The 26,233-nt window shown below is 39.1% G+C and overlaps 1 protein-coding gene and 1 long non-coding RNA gene across 5 annotated transcripts in view; one reads left to right on the forward strand and one right to left on the reverse strand.

Moving 5' to 3' along the window:
* The window catches only part of PINX1 (PIN2 (TERF1) interacting telomerase inhibitor 1), an 87,712-nt gene that overhangs the window by 54,692 nt on the left and 6,787 nt on the right, over positions 1 to 26,233 (reverse strand). For 3 of the 4 annotated variants that reach the window (XM_045462184.1, XM_045462217.1, XM_045462207.1), the window contains 4 exons: positions 25,019 to 25,111; positions 23,130 to 23,208; positions 8,609 to 8,701; positions 1,756 to 1,832 (listed from right to left, as the gene is read on the reverse strand). In XM_045462184.1, the coding sequence (XP_045318140.1) occupies positions 1,756 to 1,832; positions 8,609 to 8,701; positions 23,130 to 23,208; positions 25,019 to 25,111 (342 nt within the window). Of the gene's footprint in view, positions 1 to 1,755; positions 1,833 to 8,437; positions 8,503 to 8,608; positions 8,702 to 23,129; positions 23,209 to 25,018; positions 25,112 to 26,233 lie in introns of all 4 variants that reach the window. The other variant, XM_045462196.1, reaches the window with a different exon arrangement.
* Positions 17,540 to 26,233, forward strand: part of LOC123589718 — a 65,302-nt gene continuing 56,608 nt past the window's right edge. Inside the window, exons 1-2 of the long non-coding RNA XR_006708440.1 lie at positions 17,540 to 18,121; positions 23,096 to 23,236. This is a non-coding gene — a long non-coding RNA (uncharacterized LOC123589718). The remainder of the gene's footprint in view (positions 18,122 to 23,095; positions 23,237 to 26,233) is intronic.

Consider the following 26,233-nt stretch of genomic DNA (forward strand, 5'->3'; position numbering starts at 1 on the left):
CAAAAGGCCAAGTAATACCAGACAGTGTTGAAAACCTCAAGGCACCTAACATCAGTAGTCCTCAGGCAGATGCCTGCCAGAGGATTAGAAACCTCTAATTGCCTTTAACAAAAAGCTTTCCTGTGCTTACCACAGAAGTTCTTTTAAAGTTCTACCAAAAGTTTCCTTCCCTGATCTGTTCAACCATAAAATTTCAAACAGAGTGCTACAAAAGACCACGGCTTCAGGCAGCAGGGAGAAAAAGGCAGGCCAAGTAATCCAAGAACGCAAAGACCCAGAAATGCCAGCACAGTAAGAATGCAGGATTGACAGAGCTGGAACAAAAAGGTTATTTTCAGGGGTCCAGGATGGACTATGGGGCCGAGGCAAAGGTGCCAGGTGTGGCCATGGGAGGGCATGGTTAGGTCAGTGCAGAGGTGATAGAACATCCTTGAGGATACTCAAATTATGGAGCATGATCAAAGGACAGTGATTAAAGAGGAAGACTCAGATAAGACAAATGCAGTCTTTAGTGAACAAGGCAGGGGCCTGCCTGAGCCAATCCAGGTCATACAGTCACCACTGAGGGGCAGAGGGGTGACCAGAAGCAGGGCTGTCTGATGATCCTCTGCTCTTTCCAACAGCCTCTCTGGGAGTGAAACATCCAGTGTGGCCTGATGGCAGAACGCCTCCTCCCTAACGACCCACCTGCCTTTGACATGACTCAGCAGAGACCTATAAACACCGCCCCTCAGCGAGCCAACGGAGCACTGCTTCCTCAGTCCTCACTTTAAAGGTGTAGGGGCAGAAAAGCCCTGACAAATGGAATTTAGTCCCAACCTGCAAAGGAAATCACCGAGCAAAAATTTCTAATAACTGCTTATTCTAGAGTCTTCGGAAATAATATGAAGTAACAAAAAGCTACTACCCTGGAAAAATTCCTGTCAGTCTAGAGAAATGTCAGAAAAAATTGCACCAGGGCCTTGGCTAGAAACCAATAAAGAAACCTAAGTAGGACACACCAGATTAACTGAGTAATAGTTATAGCAACCATACTGCAGATTTTTGGAGGCAACACCAATTTTAAATTTTTACTCCTATATCTCCAGAAACCCCTATTTCACAAATTCTATTTTGACATCCAAACTCAGGACTGCCTCTTACTTTGGAAATGGCACAAAAAACTCCATACTAAATTACAAAGCCCAATTTACTAATGAAGCTTATGAATTATGGACTCATCTCATGTAGGGTACGGTGTAGTCACCCTGCTCTCACCTAGTTTTAAGACAAACACTATTGTACAATGGAGGAAATACTACATCCAAATCCCTTACAGATTCTTGGTGATGATCCTACACTTTCAAAATGTTTTTAAAAGGAAGCAGACCAGGACAGGACTATGTAGATGACATTGTCCCTCCCAAGCCATATCCCAAACAGTTATGCAGTCTGAGCAAACAAAACCGCTGCAAGCATCCTCGGATGGGAGAGACATTTTCCCCATTGAATATGTCAGCAAAGGCATTCTTCCCAGAGTTTACTCTAGTCCTCACACAAGGGAAAAAGCAGGTGACACATACTCTTCTTTAGAATCCTTGTATCTTCCAACTACTATTATTAAGAAGGTCACATTTAGCCTTTGAGACTTCTCACATCTTTTTTTTGGAGCTTTATCTAAAGAGTACTATCAGTAATAGATATAAATAGTTCTACGCACAGCTGAAAACCAAGCAGTGTTGAAACAGAACATATCAATTGTATGTGGCTTAATACCTCAGGAGTCTTCTTACTCTGTCTTTTCCCAAAAATGCAGTCAAGATCTGTTTTGCTCCGAGATGATAGATCCTTCCCTAGAAAAACAACACGGTGCCTTTCAGTAATACCATTCTTTCTAAAATAAGGGGCACAAATATAAACTATGAGAATCCTGAAAGCAAAATGGATTTTGGAAAAGAGACAATTTTGTAAACTACTTTCTGCCTCCCTTCACAACAACTCCTTAGTTAACAAGTAAAATCAAATAAATTTTAAAATGACTTAAAACTCAAGACAGTGTTTCACAACCAGAATCCGTGATGTTCTCTTCTTTATGGTAGAAACAATCAAAAGCGTGTAGCATGAGAGGAAAACTGAATTTCAAAGCTAGCTCTACTACTGGTATACCTTTCACTTATGATTTCTGGGTCTCTGGGTTTCCCATTTATAAAACAGATATTTTTTTTTTAATTTTTTTTTTTCCAACGTTTATTTATTTTTGGGACAGAGAGAGACAGAGCATGAACGGGGGAGGGGCAGAGAGAGAGGGAGACACAGAATCAGAAACAGGCTCCAGGCTCTGAGCCATCAGCCCAGAGCCTGACGCGGGGCTCGAACTCACGGGCCGCAAGATGGTGACCTGGCTGAAGTCGGACGCTTAACCGACTGCGCCACCCAGGCACCCCTAAAACAGATATTTTTTACTTCAAGGAGACATGAGTTACTCAGGATTATGAAATGCAGAACAAAAAATGCTGGTAGCTTTACAGCTTTTAAACACACACGAATGAGAGCATACTGTATTGGACACATAGGAGCTCAATAACTAATTGAATGAATGAGAAAAAATTTAAAAAGAATAAATGCAAACAAAAATTACTACATTAGGGTGAAAGGATATCAGATTTTTCTCTTTAAAATGTTCTTTACTGTTACAACTATATCATCTTTAAATAAAAGGATACATAATAAGAGCAGGAAATGAAATGGCTTCTGGCAAAGCACTGTCCAAAGGACCTATGCCTCTTATTAAAAACACTAAACTCTTTAACTTAATTTCAAACCCACAAACCAACTAAGTTAAAATTCACTTCTTTGGAATTTCCACTTCTACCAATAATACTCTGTGAGCAGTCAACTGAATCTCTTCCCATTTGTCAACTACATGGCAAATGCACTTTAAAATGTAACTACTACATGTAAAGTCTTGAGGCTCCGGGGGAGTTAGGCTCTAGGTTAGACACAGGAATTTTTGTTTTGAGTAGGAAGCCTAAGTTCCAATGTCATGGACCCACTGGTCTTCTTAGCTTCCTGTAGCAAACTGACTTGGCAAAGTAATGGCATGACCCAGAAAGTTCTAGTTCACTGACAATCACTGGGGCATTCAAATATGATATCGCTCAGTGACTCCATGAAATTAAAAAACAAAACACCCTTGGATTTAATGCAAAGGCAGGCGCCATAACCAGTTTCATAGGCAGCAGTACCAGATTCAATGGTCTAGTCAATACGACCTGTTTCTATCAGGAAGGACATGTTCCTTCGTGGCTCTGTGTTACTCTCTCCTTTCTTCCTGAGCTAGAAACAAAGCCCTCCTGGTTCTGATTATTAAGCAGACCCATACAACAGACCCCATAGGAAACTTACTTAAGAACAAAATGAAGCATATCCCAGACAAGAACTCAGAAAATGAACCAGAAAAGTGGGGAATAACACTGCTCATAGTGGGGATAAGTGGACAAACCCTCAGGAGGAGGTCTAGAGATCTATTCTTAGCTTTGTCATCAGCATAACCCATTTTGCACGGCAGAGCACATTCAGGGTGGCAGCTTCTATTTCAGAAAAAGGAGTTATACTTAGTTCAAAATATGTATTCGCCATCTATCCCTAACCTATCTTCTGGAATGGAACAGAAACCCTAAAAGAAATGCAAATTAAGATCTCTTTTATAGCAATTCAACTAAAAGGAATGCTGAAGGGATTAAAGAAGGCAGGGTACATGCAAGATCACAATTCTAAAACAGGATGTCAAACTATGAACACGCAGAGATTGAAAACAAATCTAAACATCAAAGGGAAAACTGCCAAGCTGGGAGAGAGAGTAAGCTGTACCAATGAAGGTGCAAGTGTTTCTAAGGTTTTGGTGATGGGTTCTTGTATCAGAAATTTTTATCCTTTAGAAAGTTCACTTAAGTAAATGTAGAAACCAGGATTGTTACAGGCCTTGCTCTGGATTTGATCTGGAAAACAAAACACAGAGAAGAATTAAGAGTCAGAGACCAATGGAAAGGGACTTAAAGATAGATCAAAATGTGAAGATGGAAGCAATACTGAAATAGTTATTAGTCAATGGTCTTGGGTGAAAAGTTTATCAACGTTACAAAATTATGGCCATTTTGGAATCAGGTATATATATTAAAACTGAGTTTGAAAGCTTACTGGTCTCAGTTTTGAATTAAGGTTAAATCAAAACAAATACTGTTGATAAACTTAGATGTTAGAGAAAATGACAATCAAAAACTAAAAGGAAATATGTGTTCTCTGTCTGAATTTGGGTCATCTATCTATTAGTCTTCAATTGGCCATAACATTTTGAGAACCAGGAAAAACAGCTTCCAGTAGCCAAGCTGATAGAACTTAAGTCCATAAAAGGATAAACAAGTACTTTCAGAAAAGAGTACTTTATGATCTTTTTAGCTGTTTTTCTAGTAATCATGATTATTAGGTTTTCCAGTCTATCCAAGTGGCAATTTGGAAAGGAGAGAAGTTACCACTATAGTCAGATACACTTTACAACACCAAGGAGTCCACAAGGGAAGCAAATGAAACTACAAAAAAAAAAAAAAAACAAACCATAACAATTGAAGAATCACAGAGATTTGGAGGCTCTTACTTTCAGGGTAAAAGTCATATAGAACCCAACAAGTTCTAAGGAAAAAAATGTATTACAGCACTGTATTGTAACAAAGACTTAAAAAAAACCCTGAGTTTTCTACTCAGAGTAAAGGGGCGAGGGCAAGGAAATGCAGGTCTGAGAAATACGTTTGTTAAAATTTAAAAAAACCCAAAAAACAAACAAAAAAACCACTGCAGGTGTATGTAGGAAGCTTCATTTGCTTAGAAATTTCATTTGTGTTCCCCAATAAAGGATAAAACACTGCATTCTGATTTCTGTTTTTAATGAAAATACATGGGACCGATAATAATCCTACGACCAAAGATTATGGCAACGTCACTGAAAGGGTGATGTCAGAAAACCAGGAAAACTGAAGGAATCAGAGTAGGGAATGAAAAGAAGTGAGACCCTCACAACCAATAAGACAGTCAGGATTCTGTAAAAGCCTGCCATGGTGCTATTTTATATTTAAATGGCAAAAGAATCAGAAGAGGAAACTGGATGCCCGTCACCAGCAGAGTCCGACATGGGGAGGAGGTCACCACGCTAGCAGTCCTACAGTCTGGTGTGTCCAGGCTAGCAAACCGGCTACCAGGACCTGTGCTGTCCGCACAGTTTCCTTGTTTAAGAAGCAAATACTGCAAACTGTCACAGGAATAAGAAGGCTGAGTAATATTACTAGGGTGAAGCTGCACAGCTTCAGTTCGTGCGACCTTTCTTCTAGCCACCGCATGATGCGGGGCAGTGGGGGGGGGGGGGGGGGCGGGAGAAGCAGCGTTCTCTTGATAACTTCCCACTGCATATACTAAACACTTCAAAAATGGTTTTGTAGAATTTCACATTCTCCCTATCTTTTCCTCTCTGTAGATGAGGCCTCAACAAACATTTTTCAAATTAAAAGAAACTGCACTGAAGTTAGGCTTGTTAAACAAATACAGATGAAATTAACTTTTAAGTTATATAATAAATTGTTTCAAAATAAAAGCAGAAATTTGGGACCAGAAAAAGGAATAATTATGTATTAGAACTAAAATGATATAGCCAGTATTTAGGCAACAGTATATTTTACAGTGATATTCACTACTGGAATCTCACTGAAGTCAAATTTTTATCTTCACTCTTCAAACCAAGCTATGTAAAATGCCATTTTCCCATGATTTGGTCTCTGGACCACACATGGGAGTTACAACATGAATCACCCTCATCAAATAAGCAAATTAGTTACTGCGGGGCATACCCGCAGGCTAAAATGATTATTATTTAACATGCTGAACAATCAAAAGTTCCATAACATGGGTCATATCTGAAAAGTCATAAAATGGAACCTACTTTAGAACTTTATAATGACTGAGAAATCTTTCCTCATTTTACCTACTTATTTTTCAATAGGCTTCACGCCTAGCATGGAGCCCAATATGGGGCCCAAACACACAACCTTGAGATCAAGACCTGAGCTGAGATCAAGAGTCAGACGCTTAACCAACTGAGCCACTCAGGCACCCCTGAAATCTTTCCTTATTTTTAAGACAGGAAACTGAGTCTGAAAGAAGGTAAGTGCTTAAGTGATGTGAGAGACTAATGGCAGAACCCAAGTTTCCTGTTGATCTAAGAACATCCACCTTAGAGTGTTATGCTAAGTGAAAAAAGCCATACAGAGAAAGACAGATACCATATGTTTTCACTCTTATGTGGATCCTGAGAAACTTAACAGAAACCTATGGGGGAGGGGTAGGAGGAAAAAAAAAAAAAAAAAAAGAGGTTAGAGTGGGAGAGAGCCAAAGCATAAGAGACTCTTAAAAACTGAGAACAAACTGAGGTTTATGGGGGGGCTGGGGGGGCGGTGGTGGGAGGGAGGGGAGGGTGGGTGATGGGTATTGAGGAGGGCATCTTTTGGAATGAGCACTGGGTGTTGTATGGAAACAATTTGACAATAAATTTCATATACTGAAAAAAAAAAAAAAAGAACATCCACCTTAGAGAAAACTGAGGGTTTATCATTCGTAACCAGGGACAACAATTGTTGTACAAGAAAAGATTTATTAAATGAAAGAACTTTAGAACCTGCTTTCACTGTGGACTGTTAAGATGAGTAGTAAATAATTATTTTCTTCACCACCTGGATTTCTGCCTCCTTTTCCCACCTTTTCCACTTATTCTCAATCCGCATTTCCTGTATCTTCCCACTCAATCTCCTCTGCTTCCTTTCTGACAATATATCTTGAAAGGATATATCTTTTCCCTGTATACCAATGCCCTCTTTCTCCCCAGGCAAGGCTAATAAATCAGCAAACCTCATTCAGAGAAAACGAAGGCACAACACATCAAGCAGGCCGACAGGGTCACCTGGCAAGGAAGTGGCTTAACTAGAAATAGAAAGCAGATACTCGCAGCATCCATTAGATTAAAGCAGATTAAAGAGGTTTATCCCAGCTTCAGCAAACACTTCGGGTGAAATCATGCATGTAGTTAGATACTAAAGGAAAACTAGATTTGCAAAAGTGAAAGCTTCAAAGGCTGACATGCCATCTAAAAAGTTACAGGCCACTTTTCATGAATTTGCTCAGCATATTTCTGTGATACGTCTTTTTTTTCCTATAGGTTATAATGAAAAAAGGAGGGATATTTAACGACTGGTTATAAAGTGGCAATTTAGCCTCTTCTCAGAAAGACTGAGGAGGTAACAGGGACTGTTCTTGTTCCAGAACAGAAGTGGAGTGGAGAGAAACCCCAATCAGAAACCATAGAGGACAACAACAAAGAAGGTTCTAAACTGAAAGAAGAGGGGAAGACATGAAGAGCCATGCAAACCACAGCAGCTGGAAGAGGGAAAGGGGAAGTGCCTGTTTCTCTTTGTACATGTTCCCAAAGCTATTCAGCTCCCGACTCCATTAAACTCTGCCACGGGCTCTCACTTAAACCAAAACCAAACCCAAACCTTTGGGGTTTTGACCCAAGTGAGAACCATTAATTGCCAAGAGGAATGGGAATTCCAGCTCCTACTGCTGTTGAGGCAAGTTCTAGGAATTAGGGAATTCTCAATCATGCCAACTAGACTAAACCAAAGAAATGTGTGCTTCCTGGCATATAAAGATAGAAAGGTACATCCCATCTCCCATAGAAAGGCCATCATATGGTGACTAGATAGCACAACAGGATTATCATCACATTTATACTTGAAGTATAGTATGTAACAAATAAGCTTTTGTGCCTGGAAAGTGTACTTAATGCATAATATTATTCTATGGGAAAACATCTGGGAGAATTGAGGAGTTCAAGTTAAATTGTTTCTTACCAATACAAGACTGCCACCTGGTGGTTACACAGGACAACTGCACTTGTAATTGGCGGCGTTTATTGGGAAGGGAGTAGGGAGGTGGTGATGGAAGAAGATGGGATTCACTACCCAGTTCTCAGTTTTCTAATGCTACTTTGCCATGACCATGGAATGCCTAAGTTAACACTCCATTCAATGAAGAAATGGTGTGAAATAATATAAATCAGTTTAGGAGGGAGATTTCTCATACTGGAGATCTCAAGATAGAACACAATTCTGTAAATTGGAATAATTTAAGAGTTATTCAATACCAACATTAAACTTCAAAAACTAGAAATTGTAAGTAAAAATGCTGAGCAATAAAATTATTTTCTGACTTAGTGACATAAAGTCACTTTTCTCTTTTACATAGCAAGTTGACTTCTGCTTCCAGCTTTGCCAAAGGACTTGCATGTAATCTAAAACCGAATGTGGGGCCCTACCTCAGAGCTAACGGATCTGCAATTTAACAAGACCTCCAGGTGACTCACAATAAATGCTGAAACTTTAGCACTGCTGTACATCAAGCCAGGCAGGCCACCCATACTTGTCCATTCTGCACATAAAACAAGAAGTAATGTTGGAGAGAGCTAAAAATGCTTTAAGAAACCTGGTATGAACATGGGGATTTCAACAACAAATACAAAAATGCTTAATTTTACCTTTTGTGAATTTCATATAATGAACACGGTTTTTGGAGATCTTGGACTTTTCTTCAAGGCTGAAAGTTTTCTTTTCTTTGTTGTCTGAGGAGTCTTTAAAAAAAAAAAAAAGAAAGAAAGAAAAGCATTAAACTCTCTGAAACCCATCCCCTCATTCATTCTCTTACCATGACATGGTCTTTTTTAAATAAAATCTTTAGAAGCCCTATTATTTAATACTGAGCTCTACTCATAGGATTAGTACACACTGTGTACTGTGGATCAGGCAAGGCTATTCACATGAAATTTATAAAATCCTCAAGGAAGAGAAATGAAAACTTGTGTTCACACAAAAGCCTACAAACGAATGTTATAACAGTCTTATTTATGATAGTAAAATACTGGAAATAACCCAAAATTCCTTCAATGGGCGAATGGCTAAGCAAATTCTGGTACATCTTTATGCTGAAATGCTACTCGGCAATAAAAAGGAATCAAGCTATGGATACATGCAACAACCTCATTGTGCCTGTGAAAAAGGTGGACCTACACACTATATGTTCCATTTAGAGAACGTTGTCAAAATGACAAAACTATAGAGCCAGAGAACACATTCATGGTTTCCAGGGGTCAGGGATGAATGGGGAGTGCTGGAGGATGGAGGGCTGGAAGGTGGGTGTGCATGCAAAAAGGCAGCATGAGGCAGCTCTTCTGTGGTAATGAGACAATCCTGTATCTTAACTTGGTGATGATTACATGAATTTAAACACACGATAAAATTCCACACAACTTACACATACACACATACACACACGCATGCGCGCACAAATGAAGGCTAAAAAAATGATGAAAACTTAATAAGATCTATGGTCTGATTAACAGTCCACACAAGTGTCAATTTCCTGGTTTCAATGTTACGCTGTTGCTATATTAGATGTCACCCCTGGGAAAAAGTGGGTGAATGATACTCAGGACTCTTCGTAGTACTATTTTTGCAATTTTCTGTATGTTTATAATTGTTTCAAAATAAAAAATTCTTTTAAAAATTGAATAAAGGTAATTAAATGATAATCAAAAACCAGATCAGAGATGACAATCAGAGTGTGAAGGAGCAGAGCTAGCACTGAGCCATAGCCTCAAATACCAGATTTCACTAGAGACTTACCTTAAGGACAAAACAAAAACACAAACATATTGAGGAAGAAACTCAGGTTTATTCTTTTGATAAAAAAGGAAAACGTGAGCCAGAAAGGACCTTGCCTAAAATATCAGAGCAAGTACAACTGGGGTTAGAGTCAATTATAGTCAATTAGTTAACTAGCTGCCTGTATTCCCTCACCTTTATCTATGTGTCAAGGTCAGGCAGCAGACTACAACAGAAACAGAACACCACAGGTAGAAAAGAGCCTGAATTTTCCATAAAGAAATACAGATATGAGGTTAGAGAAAGTGGGGGAAAGGAAAATTTTGCCTTAGTACTGGAGCAAAACCAGCACATGTCCACTGACTAGGTTATAGGAGTTAGCTGTAATCCCTCCTAGAAATCAGCAATTTTAAAAACAAAGTGTGAATTACATAGTAAGGCTCCAAAGGATGTATAGATATCTCAAGGTTTCAGACTATGCTTAGCATGGGTTAATCATATCAGCAACCCAAAACATTTTCTCCTGCAGCCACTTCTCACAAACAGCTTGGAGTTTTTTTCAGACATCCCACGAGTGAATTTTTCTTGTCTTTCGGAGGTCAAACGCTTCTTAGGGTACGTAATATTCTCAATTTTGATGTTCCAAACACAAGTCACTTAGTAAGTTCTGAGCTTAGATAAGTAGTTATGATCAACTGAAAGTTTATGAGGCACGAGACCCTGGACTCCAGAGCTTTCTATGCATGTCCTGCAAAGGAGGGGCCATGATGACTAACTGTACTTCACAGGACACTGAGGCACAGAGGGATTAAACAAGGCACATCTAGGAGGTGGCTATGAAGGGATTCAAACCTAGGCAGAGATGAGTGACAGTCCACATCCTTACCCATTACACCATGTCCCCATTAGAGCTGCTCTTGCACTTCAGAGGACACTAAGCCTCACCGGGAGAGCTTCTCACCTGCCGAGGACACAGGCTTCCCACAGTACATGGAGCACGGACAGATCTCAGGGGAATCAGTCCCTAGCTTTTTCCCCACACTGCTCTGACTATGAGCGGATGCAGCAATGTGGCTCTCCTTCTCCACTTCTCCCATGGGTCCTTCCCTCACTTTACAAGAGGGGCACAACTCTCCTCTCAGCAAGGACATAAACAAGGCACAAACCAAAGGACTGGGAAGTATCTTTTAATCAAAGCAGCAAAAGCAGCCCCCTGCCCGCACCAATCTATCTACCTTACCAAGAGACGCACTTTCAGAAAGGTTGCACTATTATAATAATTATTTTCAAAATTTGTAATATATTTCCCAGTTTTATTCATTGCCATCTACTGATACAATGACAACTTCATCCAAAGAAAAATATTTACACTTAAAATCTTGGGGTTACTAGAAATAAAGCAACCTTGAATTGCTCAAATTCTTTCCTCTCTCTCTCTCTGTCTCTTTTTTGGAGAGGTATGGTGGCAAATCCCACTCTAGGAACAGAGACTTTTGGGGGCTGATTTACACAGGAGCAGTCTTTCCCAGGAATGGTGTATTTATATGTATTTGTTTTGTGGTAGAGAAATAGAATAGGATGATGAATTTTAAAAAGTTTAAACAAAAAGAAACATATAAGCATAAAATACTATGGGGTATGTGCAATGGAAACATTATTTCAGAGGAAAAGGAACAATGAAATATAACATTTCTGACTACTAAAGACTTGCTGGTGTATTTATAAATACGTGGCAATGAATATCAAATTGTACTGGTATATAGCATCCACTGGATACATTTAACAACGTAATGGTATTATTTTAAAATGCTAGTATTTCCCAAGGCCAGAAATTATATTTTTTGCAATGATTTAAAGCTATGATTAAAAACCTTACAAAAAAATAAATAAATAAAAAAATAAATAAAAACCTTACAAATGTTGTTCTCAAAAATGTGAGGCGGAGGTGGGGGGGTGCATGTGTGGCTCAGTCGGTTAAGCATCCAACTCTTGATTTAGGCTCAGGTCATGATCTCACAGTTCGTGGGTTCGAGCCCTGTGCTGGGCTCTGTGTTGACAGCGCGGAGCCTGCTTGGGATTCTCTCTCTCCCTCTCTCTGCCCGTCTCCAGCTCACTCACTTTCTCTCAAAAGAAGTAAATAAACTTAAAAAAAAAAATGTGAGACAGGGTATACTGTTTTTCAAAGTGCAAAAAAACTTGAAGACCCCTGTCCTAAACAGGTGTTTGGCATCCCAGTTTATTTTCAAAAATATTTAAAATCATAAGGGACAAAATATCTGCTGGAAGTAACAAACGTTTCGTAAAACCATGAAGTCCACTGAAAAGCTAAGTTGAGTCTGGTAGAGAGAACTAATTAATAAAATAATTCCAAAAAATGAAATTCTGAAGAATACACCGAGTTTTATGTCCCACAAGAAAATAAGGGTTATTTCTAGAATCTTTGCAAGACATTCTATGAAGCGAGCAGTATGGAACCTCTACTTAGTTAAAACAATACTGTATGAATTGATACACAGTCTTAACGAACTAAAAATATTATAATAGAAAAATATGTTATTGGGTTATTGTGTCATCTGCTTTTCAGCTTTAATACAAGTAATATGATAAAAAATTCACTTGGATGAAGATACTATATTTACCAAGGATGACATGGCAGAAAAATAACCTGTTAGTTGCCCAGGTCCATTCCTTGGATAGGTCTTCCCTTACAGGAAGATTCTAAAGGCTTTTCAGTATTGGGAGCAGCAGTTAGCAAGGCCTGGTTTCTACTGGGCAGGACAGTAAGCAGTGAGCTGCTCCGTCCCATTTGCAGAGCTACCAGCACCCTCTACGGGTCTTGAGGTGGAACTTAATCTACAGATGAGGAACTCTTCAGCTGTCTTCTGCTTGCTTCATGCACAAAAGAATCAGCCTGCACAGATAAACATGTGGGCCGGACTGCATGAGGACAAAGCACTACCACTTGGAAGCTGTTACACACTCACTACCTTCCTTACAAATAATACAGGGTCCCCTGGGTCACTTTAAACATTTCACTGACTGCACTTCTAGGAATACATCACAAAGGCCCGACCACACTGTGCCCAGCCTCAGCAATCAGCAATAGAACAAAGTACATCTGTCCCCAACCAGGGTTTTTGCAACTACGATGGCATTTCTCAGAAAAGAGTAATCACGATACCATCAAAGAGAAAAAGTAACTTTCTAGCTAGCACTGTCAAATCTCAAAAGCAAACAACTGAAAACTCTGCTTTCTTTTCTTAGTACCTACAAAAATGAATCTCATAGCTCCTTTCTTTATGAATCTTGGAGTTGATGATTTCTTGATAACCCTATCACCTAAGAAATTACAAAGTTTTCTCTAATTCAGTACATGAAGGAGGAAGTTATGATACCAAAGTGCAAAGTCAACTCATTTTCCCTCTTCAAGAATGTGTGGATGTCTCTAAGAAAAAAAGCCCCAGACTCAAAAGCTTCTGCCTCCATGACCATGGTCATGCAAGGTCAGCTCAAGTCTATCTAACACCCTAAGCACGTCATTGAATGTGTGTAGGAAAACTGACTGCCATTTACAGTTGATACCCTGATAATGAAACTGCTGCACGTTACTCTCAGTTAACCTTCATTACAGGTTTAATATTACATAAATTACTCAAGTAATTAAGTCTACCAGAAAGGGACCAAGTAATTTTTAGATTTATTGTGACACATATCATCAAACATAGGAACATCTGAAGTCCATACAGTTAGTTATAAAGAAATTCCACCACCACCACCACTCCCTGGATTAGAAAACAGAACACTGCTTGCACCCAGAAGCATCCAGCACCCCTGTGCCCCCTCCTCCTAGAATAGAGTTTGTCAACCTCTGAGCTACTGACATTTTGGGGTAATTATTTGTTCGGGGGCGGAGGGGCATGGCTGTGCTGTGCACTGTAGGATGTTTAGCTGTCTGGCCTCTACCCACTAGATAGAATTAACATCTCCCCAGCTGTGAAAAACAAAATTCTCTCCAGACATTGCCACATGTCCCACGAGTGGCAAAATCACGCCCAGTTGAAAACCACTGTCCTAATTGTAATCATTATCCTCAGTTTTGTGATAATCACTCTTCCTCTTGCTTTTGGTTTTGGTTTTGAACCATTTACTTTCAGGAGGGTGGGAGAGTAACAGCCACAGAAAGTACATATAACATAATGTTCACAAATAACCTATGTAATTGCCAACCAGGAAAAAAAAAAAAAAACAGAACACTAATATCACCCTAAAAGTTCCCCGTGAGCCCCTTCTCAATGCCAACTCCTTGCCTCTCCCCCAAAGTAATCACTATTGTCTTAACATAGTAATCACTTCTTTGTATTTTAAAATAACTTGACCTCCCAAGTATGGCACCTAAATATCAGATTTTCACCTGCCCTCTCAATTTTTATACAAGTGGAATCATACTGGATATTATCTTTGTGTCTCATTTCTTTCTGTCAACATGAAGTTAATGAGATTCTTCCACACCAGGGAATAAATAATAGCCTGCAGGCCAACTCTGATCTGCCACCTGTTTTTGTAAATAACATTTAAGGAGAACACAGTCACATCCATTTGTTTATATATTGTTTGTTGCTGATTTTACAGTCCAATAGTCAAGTTGAGTGGTTGTAACAGAGCCCCTATGCTCTGCAAATTATTTCTATGTGGCACTCTACAGAAAAAGCTTACCAACCCCTGCTCTCTACTCTTGCATGTAACCATACTTCATTTCTTTGCATTTACAAACATATAGCAGTTTACTTATCCAGTCTTTTGCTGATGGACAGTTGGGTTACCGCCAGTTTGGGGATACTGCAGATGATAAGTATTCTTTCCTCCTGACTGAAATACATCCTTTAAAATTTCCTTTATCAAAGGCCTACTGGTGGTAAAGCTTTATCTGAAAACTTTTTCCATCCACTTTCATGAAAAATTTATTTGCTGGGGGTAAAATTCTAGGTTGCCAATTATATTTCCCTCAATATATTACTCCAATGTCTTTTGGGTTCCACTGTTAAGAACTCTGCTTTCATTTATAACCGTTGCTTCTTTGCAGATAATCAGTGTATCTTCTCTGGCTGCATTAAGAGTCTCCTCTCTGTGAATATGTGTGTGTGTGTGTGTGTGTGTGTGTGTGTGTGTGTTTATGCATGTGTATGGCGTTCTGCTACACTGTTACACAGTTACATCTGCTATTATGTTTGTAAGTGAAGATTTCTTTAAATGTAATCTGCTCGGATTCATTAAATTTTTTGAATCTGTGGATTTATCACTAATTCTAGACCATCTTCAGCCCTTATCCCCTTAAACACTGCCTCTGTCCCATTTTCTCTCTTCTTTGTGCTGCTGGTCTTCTCACTTTAAACTTCTGTTTCATATTTCCCAGCTTTTCCTCTTTCACAGCTGCATTCTGGGTCGCTGTTTTCTAGTCTATTTTCTAGACTTTCTTCAGCTGTGTCCACTTTGTCATTACACCCAATAGGGGGCGCCTCGGTGGCTCAGTAGGTTAAGCATCCATCTCGTGATTTTGGCTCAGGTCAGGATCTCACAGTTCGTGGATCAGGCTCTGTGTCAGGCTCCATGCTGACAGTGCAGAGTCTCCTTAGGAATCTCTCTCTCTCTCTTTGTCTGCCTCTCCCCTGCTTGCACGCTCTCTCTCAAAATAAATAAACATTAAAAAAAAAAACAAAACAACAACCCAATAGCACACTTAGTATCCAAGCCTAGGTGTGCTAGAAACCAGCCACAGTCATCAGTAATACAAACTTAGCGATACCTGATAGGAAATAAAAAGCTTAGAAAACAAAGAGATAAGGATAAATTTTCAAAGAAGACCCTCACCATCCAAAGCTTTGCTACTCTCTCTCAACTATTCAGGAACTGAAAAAGTTGGAGAATCAAATTATTTTGGTATTTATTTCATTTCTTTCTTTTGCACTAGATTTTAAGTTTCTTCAGACAACGGGATGAGTCTTTTAACCTATTTCTGTATCCTTAGTCTTCAAACAATACTATCAGGAAAGTGAAAAGACAACCCACAGAATTGGAGAAAATATTCGCAAATCATGTATCTGATAAGGGACTGGTACTGGAAAATATTAAAAAGTTTACTAAACAAGAATAAAGACACACAACCCGATTAAACATTGGGCAAAGGCCTGAATAGCTATTTCTCCAAAGAAGACACAAATGGACAATAATCACATGAAAAATGGTCAACATCATTAGCCGACATGGACATGCACATCAAACCACATGTAGATGTTACTTTATAGCCACTAGCATGGCTATAATAAAAAAGACAGATAGTAACAAGTGCTGGCAAAGATAAAGAGAAATTAAAATCCTCATACACTGCTGGTGGGAATGTCAAATAGTGTAGCTGTTTTGGAAAAGAAGGTGGTGGTCACTCAAGTCAAGTTAAACATACAGTAACCATACCACCCAGCAATTTCACTCTACGTCTGTACCCAAGAAAAATGAAAATACAGGCCACAGAAAAACTGATAGTGTTCACAGCTGCATTATTCATAACAGACCAAAAAGTGGAAGAAACACAAATGCCCATTAACTAATGAATGGATACACCATGGTATATTTCTACAACGGAGTATTACTGGGCAACAAAAAGGAATAAAGTACTGATACATGTTACAACAAAGATGAACCTTGAAAACGTTATGCTCAGTGAAGGAAACCAGTGACAAAAGACCACATGTTGTAAGATTCCATTTACACGAGATGTACAGAATAGGCAAATCTTTAGAGACAGAAAGTAAATCAGCAGTTACCTAGGGTGGGTAGGGGGGTCATGGGGGATGACTGCCACCGGGTAGAGTTTCTTTTAGGGGTAATGAAATGTTTTAAAATTGGTTCTGGTGAAAAGTCTGTGAATATATTAAAAGCCATTGAACTATACATTATAAATAGGTAAATTATATGCCATGTGAATTGTATCTCAACAAAGCTAAAAAAACAACAACACAGCAAATTCCCTGCCCCATCTCTCTCCATTCTTAGTTGGTTCTCCTGGGTTTTACTTCCTTCATATTTCTAAATAATATCCTTATACTGCTATTTCTTACCAATTTCCAATTGGCTTCCAAAAACAGAAGCAATTTTAAACTGGCAGTAAGTGTGGACCTTGCTAAGAAAATGCATAGAAGCTAACTGGGGAAAGAGCGTTCTAGAGAGACAGAGAATCTAGTGCAAAATCCTAAGGCAAGAGGATGCCTGATGTATTCACAAACTGGCACAGGGGTCAGTGGCTAGGATGGAATGAGTAAGAAGAGGGGTGGCAGGAGATGAGGTCAGAAAGAGAAAAGGTCCATATTATATATGGCTGCAAGTCCACTGAAAGGGCTTTGGCTTTTGTTCTGAATGAAAAGGAGGAAACAGTGGCAGGGGTGGGGGGCGGGGAGCTTTGAGCAGGAAAGCAGAATAGCACAGACTTAAACTCTGAAAGAATCACTCTGTTATGCAGAAGGAGACCACGGACGGATGAAGAAAGATCACCTGAGAACAGTGCTCTCAACCAGGGGTATTTTGCTCAAAGGACATCTGGCAATATGTGCAGATACCTGTGGTTGCCACAACTGGGCGGGTGGGAGAGGTGCCAGTGGCATTTAGTGGATAGAGGCCAGGGATGCTGCTTAATCATCCTATTTGCACAGGACCTGCCTCACAGCAAAGAATTATCTAGGCTAAAACTTCAGTAGTGCCATGGCCGAGAAAACCAGCTTTAGAAGCTGTTATAAATCTAGACAAGAAAAAATGATTGCTCAGATCATACTGGATATAGTGCAGGTGGCAGGAAGCAGTCAGGGTGTGGATATATTCTGAAGGCAGAACCAACAACATTTCCTAGTGGACACAGGTGTTGAGCTTGAATAACTAGAAGGATGGAACTGACATCAACTGAAATAGGAAAGACATTGGATAAAACCGTCTGAGGGTAGGTGTGGGGAAGTAGTCAGAACTGGAGTTTGAACACGTTAAGTGTGAGAGGTTGATAGCTGATGACACCCCAAATGAAGAATACTGAGTTGGGGGTTCAATACAAGTCTGGAATTTAGGAGAGAGGGTGACACCATAGCGAGCAATATGGCCGTTGTCACTGAACATCCCAGCCATGTTGTTACATCCGACCATGATGTAATAAACAATTGGTGTAGATAACAGATGAAGGCAGTCCTAGGACTGAACTGCTGGGCCCCAGACATGATAAGCCCGGGATAAGAAAAATGTAACAGAGATTAAGGAGGAGTGGCTGGTGAAACAGGAAGAAAACCAGGAGATGGTGGGGTCTGAGAAGCCAAGGAAAATGAGTGCTTCAAGAAGCAGTGAACATCTATGTCACGGGCGAGGTAAGATGAGGATTAAAAAATGCCCACTGGAGGGATGCCTGGGTGGCTCAGTCGGTAAAGTGTCCGACTCCTGATTTTGGCTCAGGTCATGATCTGAGTCATTGAGATCGGGCCCCTGTCAAGCTCCATGCTGGGCATGGAACCTGCTTGAGATTCTTTCTCCCTCTCTCCCTCTAAAAAAAATTTTTTTTAAGTACCCACTGGATTTGCTAACATGGAAGTCACTGGTGACTTTGGCAAGGGCAGATTCTGTGGAGCAGTGAGGCAAAGTCTGACTGACATGGGTTTAAAAGAGACGGCAGGAAGACTCCCTGTCTTCTGCCCACAAAAGGTAACTGCCATGGGGCACGCCTCTCTACTATAAACAATGGGAAAACAAAAAATATGAAACAACTCATGAGATACTTATGACAGGCAGCACAGGACTGTCATCCTTGACAGAGGGGCAACAAAGGACGTGAGCTCAAGGACTGCCCTGGATTTCTGTCAAGAGGCAATTTCTGGATATAGCACAAGGAAGGGAGCACAGGGCTCTTGCTGAAATGAAAACATATGCCCATACGAAGATGTGCACAGAAATGTTCACAGCAGCTCTGGGTATAGTAGGCAAAAACTGGAAACAACCCAAATGTCCATCAGCAGGTGAACAGATAAACAATTATGGCATACGCATACAATGGCATACTATTCAGGAATGAAATGAGTTACTGATAAACGCAACATGGATAAATCTCCATGGATAAAACACAACATGGATGACTTGTGCTGAGAAAAACAAGCCAGGCAGAAAAGAAAATACAAAACCAGTCTATATAGAGAGATCAGTGGTTGTATGGGGCCAGAGAATGAAGTGAGGGGTGGGGGGAGAGTGGCAGGGGGCTGACTCGGAAGTGACCCAAGATAATTTTTTATAATAATGAAAATTTATCATGGTTATTACGATATTATATATTAGAGGTATATTCATTTGTCAAAACTCATGGAACTGTACTCTCAAAAATGGGTACACTGTATATATGTAAATTATACCTCACTAAGGTTTATTTAAAAAAAAAAACATTCTAGCCAGAGTCCTGCTTCTAGTAATGGTGAACTGGCTCATTTCAATGGTCTCTCTTACTAAGAAAACCACAACAAAATATTGGGGAGGCAGGGGGGGAATGACTCCAAGATATTATAGTGGAGCAAAGCAGAGAATTACACAGTCCCAGTTAAGGCTAAGAAAATCCAGAGAAGTGAGTGTGATGTTTGGGGTTCCCCGCCCCACACAGTGAGTGTCTGCCAAGTCTAGAAGAGGCAAAAGAGAGGCAGAGCAGCTAAACAGACTGTCTGAGACTGACTCAATCCATGTTAAAAGTTTTTAAAAAGAGAGAACAGAACTGAAATCAATTTGTATAGAAAATTCGAGTTCTGTGGCAAAGGAGAGCAGAAGCATCAGAAGTGGCCGTAAATGAGGGAAATGGACTCAAGAAACAGTTTTAAACTTAATTTTTTTTTTAATTTTTAAAAAAAAAATTTTGTTTTTAACGTTTATTTATTTTTGAGACAGAGAGAGACAGAGCATGAACGGGGGAGGGGCAGAGAGAGAGGGAGACACAGAACCAGAAGCAGGCTCCAGGCTCTGAGCCATCAGCCCAGAGCCCGACGCAGGGCTCGAACTCACGGACCGCGAGATCGTGACCTGAGCTGAAGTCGGACGCCTAACCGACTGAGCCACCCAGGCGCCCCTAAACTTAATTTTTAAACCATTTTTTGAGTAGGACAAAACACATGTGGTACCAAGTCATGAAGGTACAAAAGGACTATAGCACAAGCTCAATTTCCTCTCATCCCTGTTTCCCAGCCACTCAGCTCCCTTCCCAGACGCAATCACTCTTACCAGTTTCTTCAGTATTTTTCCACAGATATTTTATGTATATAAAATATGTACAGAATAGATATTCTGGAGCTACTCTATGTATATCAACCTCAGCACCACTAATATTTGGGGCCAGATAATTCTTTGTTATCGGGGGCTATCCTGTGCACTGTAGGATATTAAACAGCATCCCTGGCCTCTATCTACCGGTCACCGGAAGCACCTCCAGTTGTGACAAACAAAAATGTCTCCAGACACTGCCCTCAGTTGAAAACCACTGATGCATACCCAAGCACACACACATGTATTTCCTCTCTATATTTTCCTACAAACTCATGCCATATATACGGGTTTTCATCGTTTTTTACCTTATAATAATTGCAGATCATCCATCAGTCATACAAAGATTTCAAATTTTATTTATATCTAGCTGCCAACAAGTGAGGCTATTTATAATATTCATTATCTTAAGAGCATTCTTTTTTTTTTTTTTTTTTTTTTTAATCTGGGGAGAAAGCACATTATTGCCTTTGATTTCATTAATGACACTTAGGAACAGTCTCAGTAATGAGCTCAAATCTATCCACCTGAAAGGTAACACACTTTCTTGGTGGCACTATATTCTAATTACTAAAAGTAATCAAGAGGAAATATTCTACTATGGAGTTCTATCTCTACAAATAAAAACAATCATAAAGATTATAGCAGCTAATACTTATTGAGTACTTACTATAGGTTAGGCAGTGTTCAACGTGCTTTAATTATATTAATATATCTAATTCTCACAACAACCTTCGGAGGATGGTACTATTATCTGCATTTCACCAAAAAGGAAACCAAGGTACAGAGATGTTCAGTAATGTACTCAAGGTCAAGGTCACACAAGTAGAGCTGTCAATCTGGGCAGTCTGGCTCTGGTGTTCATCTCTAAACCATGACACTCTATTACTCTTCAGTCAAAACCTGCAAGTCTTAGATGATGATGTTTACATTCATATCTGTGGTTCTACTGATTTCAACTAAAATCCTGAATGTAAAGATGTTTTTGTTTATAATTAGTAAGGGTTAAATGTCCTTGAGATTTACTACTGCATATATCCCGCATTTCCTGATACCAGTCCAGTTGGTGTTTTCACAAAACATTTTCCTTATGTTTTTCTCTGGCTAACAGACTGGCATCTTTTTTATTAGGACCATATATCTCTTTATACAGAACTATTAGGATAGTTCTGATAGTTACCCAATGGATAAGAAAACTGTCCAAGTTATAGATTCTAACAAGGAATTAGGGAAAACACAAACACAGCACCTTTCCCTTCATGCTTTTGGGCTCAGTCCTATAAGCAGTACTGCAATAAATCTTCCCAGAGTTGAATTTGCCCTATAATTTTACCAATTACCAGCATATCCTCTAGCTAACTCTTAAGGAGGGACTGTCTCATACATCTACATATCCTCAAGTCTAACTCAGTACACAGCTCAATAAATGTTTGCTGAACTTGGTTGATTTTTAATTCCACAAAGTTTTTCCTCTTCCAATTTAACAAACATCTTTTGACAGTTCAGTGTATGCCAAACATAATCACAGGGAACAGAAAGAAATTCCTTACAAAAATGTTTGCAGAATATAACTCATCATCATCAACAACAACAAAACAATTCAGAAAGGGGCAAAGGAATTGAAGAATTGAAGACATGTTTCCAAAGAAGACATAAAAACAACCAAGTATATGAAAAGATGTCGGACATGACTAATCACTAGAGAAATGTAAATCAAAAGCCTATGAGATATCCCCTCACACCCATCAGGTTGTCTCCTATCAAAAAAACCAAAAAACCTAGAAAATAACCAGTGTTGGCAAGCATATGGAGAAACTTGAAGTCATGTGCACTGTTGTGAATGTAAAATGGTGTAGCCATTACGGAAAATACTGTGGCAGTTCTTCAAAAACTTAGAATTTCCATGAGATGACCCAAGTGTCCACTGATGGATGAATGAATGATAAGCAAAATGTGGTCTGTAATTACAATGAAACACTACTGAGCCTTAAAAGGAAGGAATGATACAAAACCGAATGCCTGGAAATGGTATAACATGGACATTCTGTTCGGTGAAATGATCTGGACACAGAAGGACAGATACCTTATCATCCCACTTATATGAGGTACCTAGAGTAGTCAAATCCAGAGACAGAAAGTAGAATGGTGGCTACCAAGGGCTTGAGAGAGAGAAGAATGGGGAGTAAGTATTGAATGGGGACACCGTTTCAGTTTTACGAGATGAAGTGTTTTACGGATAGATGGTGTGATGGTTGCACAACAGTATGAATGTACCTAATGTCCCTGATCTGTACACTTAAAAACGGTTAAATGGTTAATTTTCTTATGTGTATTTTACCACTATTCTTTTAAAAAAACTGTTTGCCAAAGAGCTAACAGTCTAGATTTCTTTAAGAATTAGCTGACATCATGTCCTTGCTTTCCAAATAGCCACGTGACAAAAAAAACTTCCTTTAAACTCTAAAATTAGACCAAAGGCTCAAAAGTCTGAGGACTATACCATCCATGTCCCCTTAACAGTACTATTTTTTTGTTAATATGGAATGCCCAATATTCAACTGTTTCATTTCCAGTTCCTATACCTTAGGTACACAATTTCTAGTACTGAGCCCCTTGTAACAAATTTTACTTTACCTGAGTATTTTGAATCTCTTATATACATTCAAAGGTAAAACAAATTTCACTAAGTAGTATCAACACAAAAAAGGCTTTTCTACTAAGCCTTTGCTGGCTGCTGGTTTGTGGTCCCACTTGATATTTCTTGCTTTGTATACGTATTTGTTTTTGCTTTATATTTTAAAAACGTGTTTTTAGTCACACTCAAGGATCCCCAGAAAGGTCACTTTACTATTTGAGATTGTGAACTGAACAGATTTATCTTGCCATTCTCAAACTATTACTGGGAAAAAGTGTTTGCTTTTGATGGGGAGAGCACCATTAAAATGTAAACAGAAATGCCTATCTGTAATAACTTCAGTCAATTAACTTTCAGATATATAATGCTTATAGTAAAAAGAGTTGGTAAAAAAATTTAAACTGAGACGTGTCTTCTATAGATCCAATGGACAACAAAGCAAAGGTTTCCCCTACCTGCTGTTTCTTGCCCATGGCAAGTGTTCAGCTCAGCCAGAAGCTGGTTAAAATCATCCTGATGAGCAATCCAGTTATCCTGAAAATACCCAAAAAATCAAACAAAGGTAAGCTTACAGTTTACTTGCACCAGTTGAGATAGATTTATTTTGGAGTCAAGGAAATCTAGTGGTTAATGTGAAACTTTAAATGTTTCATCAAAATATTATGACATAAATTTGAATGAAGAAATAATATAAATTTAAAATGTAATTTATCTGTGTCAGTATTAAAAATGGGCTTATTTGAAGCCTGAGTCCTGATTTCAAATGTGGATAACTTATCAACAGTCCACTTATAATCAAATAATCAACAGGCAACCTGCGTGCTAAATATTAAAATAAAGCAAAATAAAATCATTACCTCATTATGGAAATATTATGTGGGTCAAAGGAAAAAAGCAGTGACAGAGTTCAGGGCTCTCTTTTGTGCTCATGTGAACTTAAAATACTTTGCCCAATTCTACATGCTTGCATTGACCCCCAATTTACAAAACCACACTGAGGAAGGAGTAAGAAAGACTCCAATTTCCCTCAGTCGGCACCTTCATGAAGTGGTGCTAATATGTTCATTGTAACAAAAATAATCTGACTTTAAAAGGGAATGCGCATCTCCGAAACAATCTAACCAGTGGGAAGCAAGTATCAATGCAGAAATTTGCCTTATACACACTTTTTTAAGAATGCTGAAGGTTAAGGCATGTTAAAAATAGGTTTACTGGGCAACGCTTCTCCTAAAAACTAAGTGTATCTATACATCTATCTTTTAACAACTACCTTCAAAACCAACCTCATATAAACTCTTTAGTGGTTTAAAATTTTAGCTATTAGTCCGAAAAATTTTAGCTGCTCTATTCTATCACTCAGCACAATTACTATTTCTAGTCCATTACTCAGTATATCATATCAAAATAATTTGGTGTAGTTCTCCAAAATAATAAGTAGTTCTCCAGATTTCCTATCAGATTCTGTTGGCTGTAAAAATTTAAGAACTAAGTTTTCAGCTCAGACACTATAGTAATACTGAATACTTATACACTTATATATACTTATACACTTAAAACATAGACACTATAGTAATACTGAAAATGAAAGGCACAATAGGCCATTAATTTTTAATTACGGTGTTATATTTTCAAAGCACCAGTATTTAAGGAGAAACATGAATAAATTCAACTGCTATATACCAATAGTTGGAAACAGACAAAAGGGAGGCGCCTGGTTGGCTCAGTCAGTTAAACGTTCGACTTGGGCTCAAGTCATGATCTCACAGTTCGTGGGTTCGAGTCCGGAATGGGGCTCTGTGCTGACAGCTCACAGCCTGTAGCCTGCTTCGGACACTGTCTCTCCCTCTCTCTCTCTGCCCCTCTTCCGCCCACACTTGGTCTCTCTCAAAAATAAATAAATGTTAAAAAATGAAATTAAAAAATAGACAAAAGGACAGGAAAAGGTCACCACTTTCTTGCAGAAAAAACTTAATTTCTCTCCGAAGTTAAATGCCACTAACTTTTAATAGTATAAGCAAATATTAGAAAAAAGATAAAGATAAAAATTCCTTTCTATACTGAAATGAATATTTCTATAAAAAGAATATTTTTTTCAAAGTTTAGGAACAAAACTAATTCAGATCTCTTAGACATAATCAAGTAAAGAATCCCATAAGGACAACAAGGCAAGGTGAAGGCATGGTGTGTGGTGAAAAGCCTGCTTAGTTATGGGCTCTTTAGTCAACCACAGCATGAAAGATACACACGTGCATAGTTAAAACCTCATCAATTTGATGAAATATGTGTATTTACAAAAAAAGCCAATCATGCAAGGAAAACCCCCAGCAAACACACTGTTGCTCACTTCATTATTGATTGTAGCTCCAAGTCCCAGGTGGTTATTTTTAACTTGAACTTTAATATGATCTGTGGCTCCTTGCTCCTGAGCCCCTAAACCCTGTGGAGGTCAAGCACAAAGAGAGTTAGTATTTTTATCAAGTATAAAGAGAGATCACATCTTTCTTCCTTCATCAACTATGCGACTAATTATGAAATATCCAGGAGTGAGGCACTATCCTTATCCTCAGAGAGGACACAGTCTAATGGATTCTTACAAAGTATGTCCGTAATACCAAGGATGCACTTACAATAATGAATGCTAACTCTTCAACCTGAGACCTATTTCACGGCCCATGTACACACTATGCAGGACATGCCTTTTTGTGATGCTCGAAATCAGAGTACTATTACCAAACTAATGGAATCCCATTGGAGATATTACAAATCTATGGCTCTCTCCATTACATAATTTTACAAAACAACACTGAGAGAGTGGAGAAAGGATACCCCAAGTCCCTAAATCAATCAACACTCATTTGAAAGGTGTCTCAGAGAGGCTGCTGTACTGAAGAAACTAAAAGGCAACCAGGGTGGCTCTAGGTGAGTGGACAGAGAGAAAATAAGATAAAATAAAGGGGCTAGACCTCACAGGACCCTAGAAATTACAGTATAAATTTGGATTTAATTTTTTAAAATGACGGGAAGCCACTGAACTTTTAAGCAAGGGAATGCCATGATCTAATTTCTGTATTTCAAAAGATATTCTGGCTATTGTTTGGCAAACGGCCCAGAGGAAGAAAAGGAGGGAGGGAAGCAGCTGAGAGGGCAGGTGGTGATGGTGTGTGGACCAGGATGGGGCCCCGGATAGAGAGGAATAATGACTGGCGATGCGAGAAGTTAGAGAGGTACAGGAACCAAGCAAGACCATTTACAAAAATGGGGAAAACTTGAGACGGAAAAGACTGGAAGGTGGGTATCAAGAATTTTACGACAAAAATTATAAAGTTGAGATGCTCACTCAAGTGGAAATGTCAAGCAGGCTGGTGAATTTACAAACCTGAAGCTCAGAGGACAGATCTGGACCAGATAATTCTCAGAATTTAGACCATTCAAAGTATGGTATGGAATCAAAGAGCTCACCTTTCAGAATACAGAAAAGGCCTGGGGCTGAGGAGCTCCAGAGCTCAAAAGGCTGGAGGAGGAAGAGCCAGCAACATACTTAGGAGTGGCCAATGCGGTA

Source organism: Leopardus geoffroyi, chromosome B1 (assembly GCF_018350155.1).
Source record: "Leopardus geoffroyi isolate Oge1 chromosome B1, O.geoffroyi_Oge1_pat1.0, whole genome shotgun sequence".
Lineage (NCBI taxonomy): Eukaryota > Metazoa > Chordata > Mammalia > Carnivora > Felidae > Leopardus > Leopardus geoffroyi.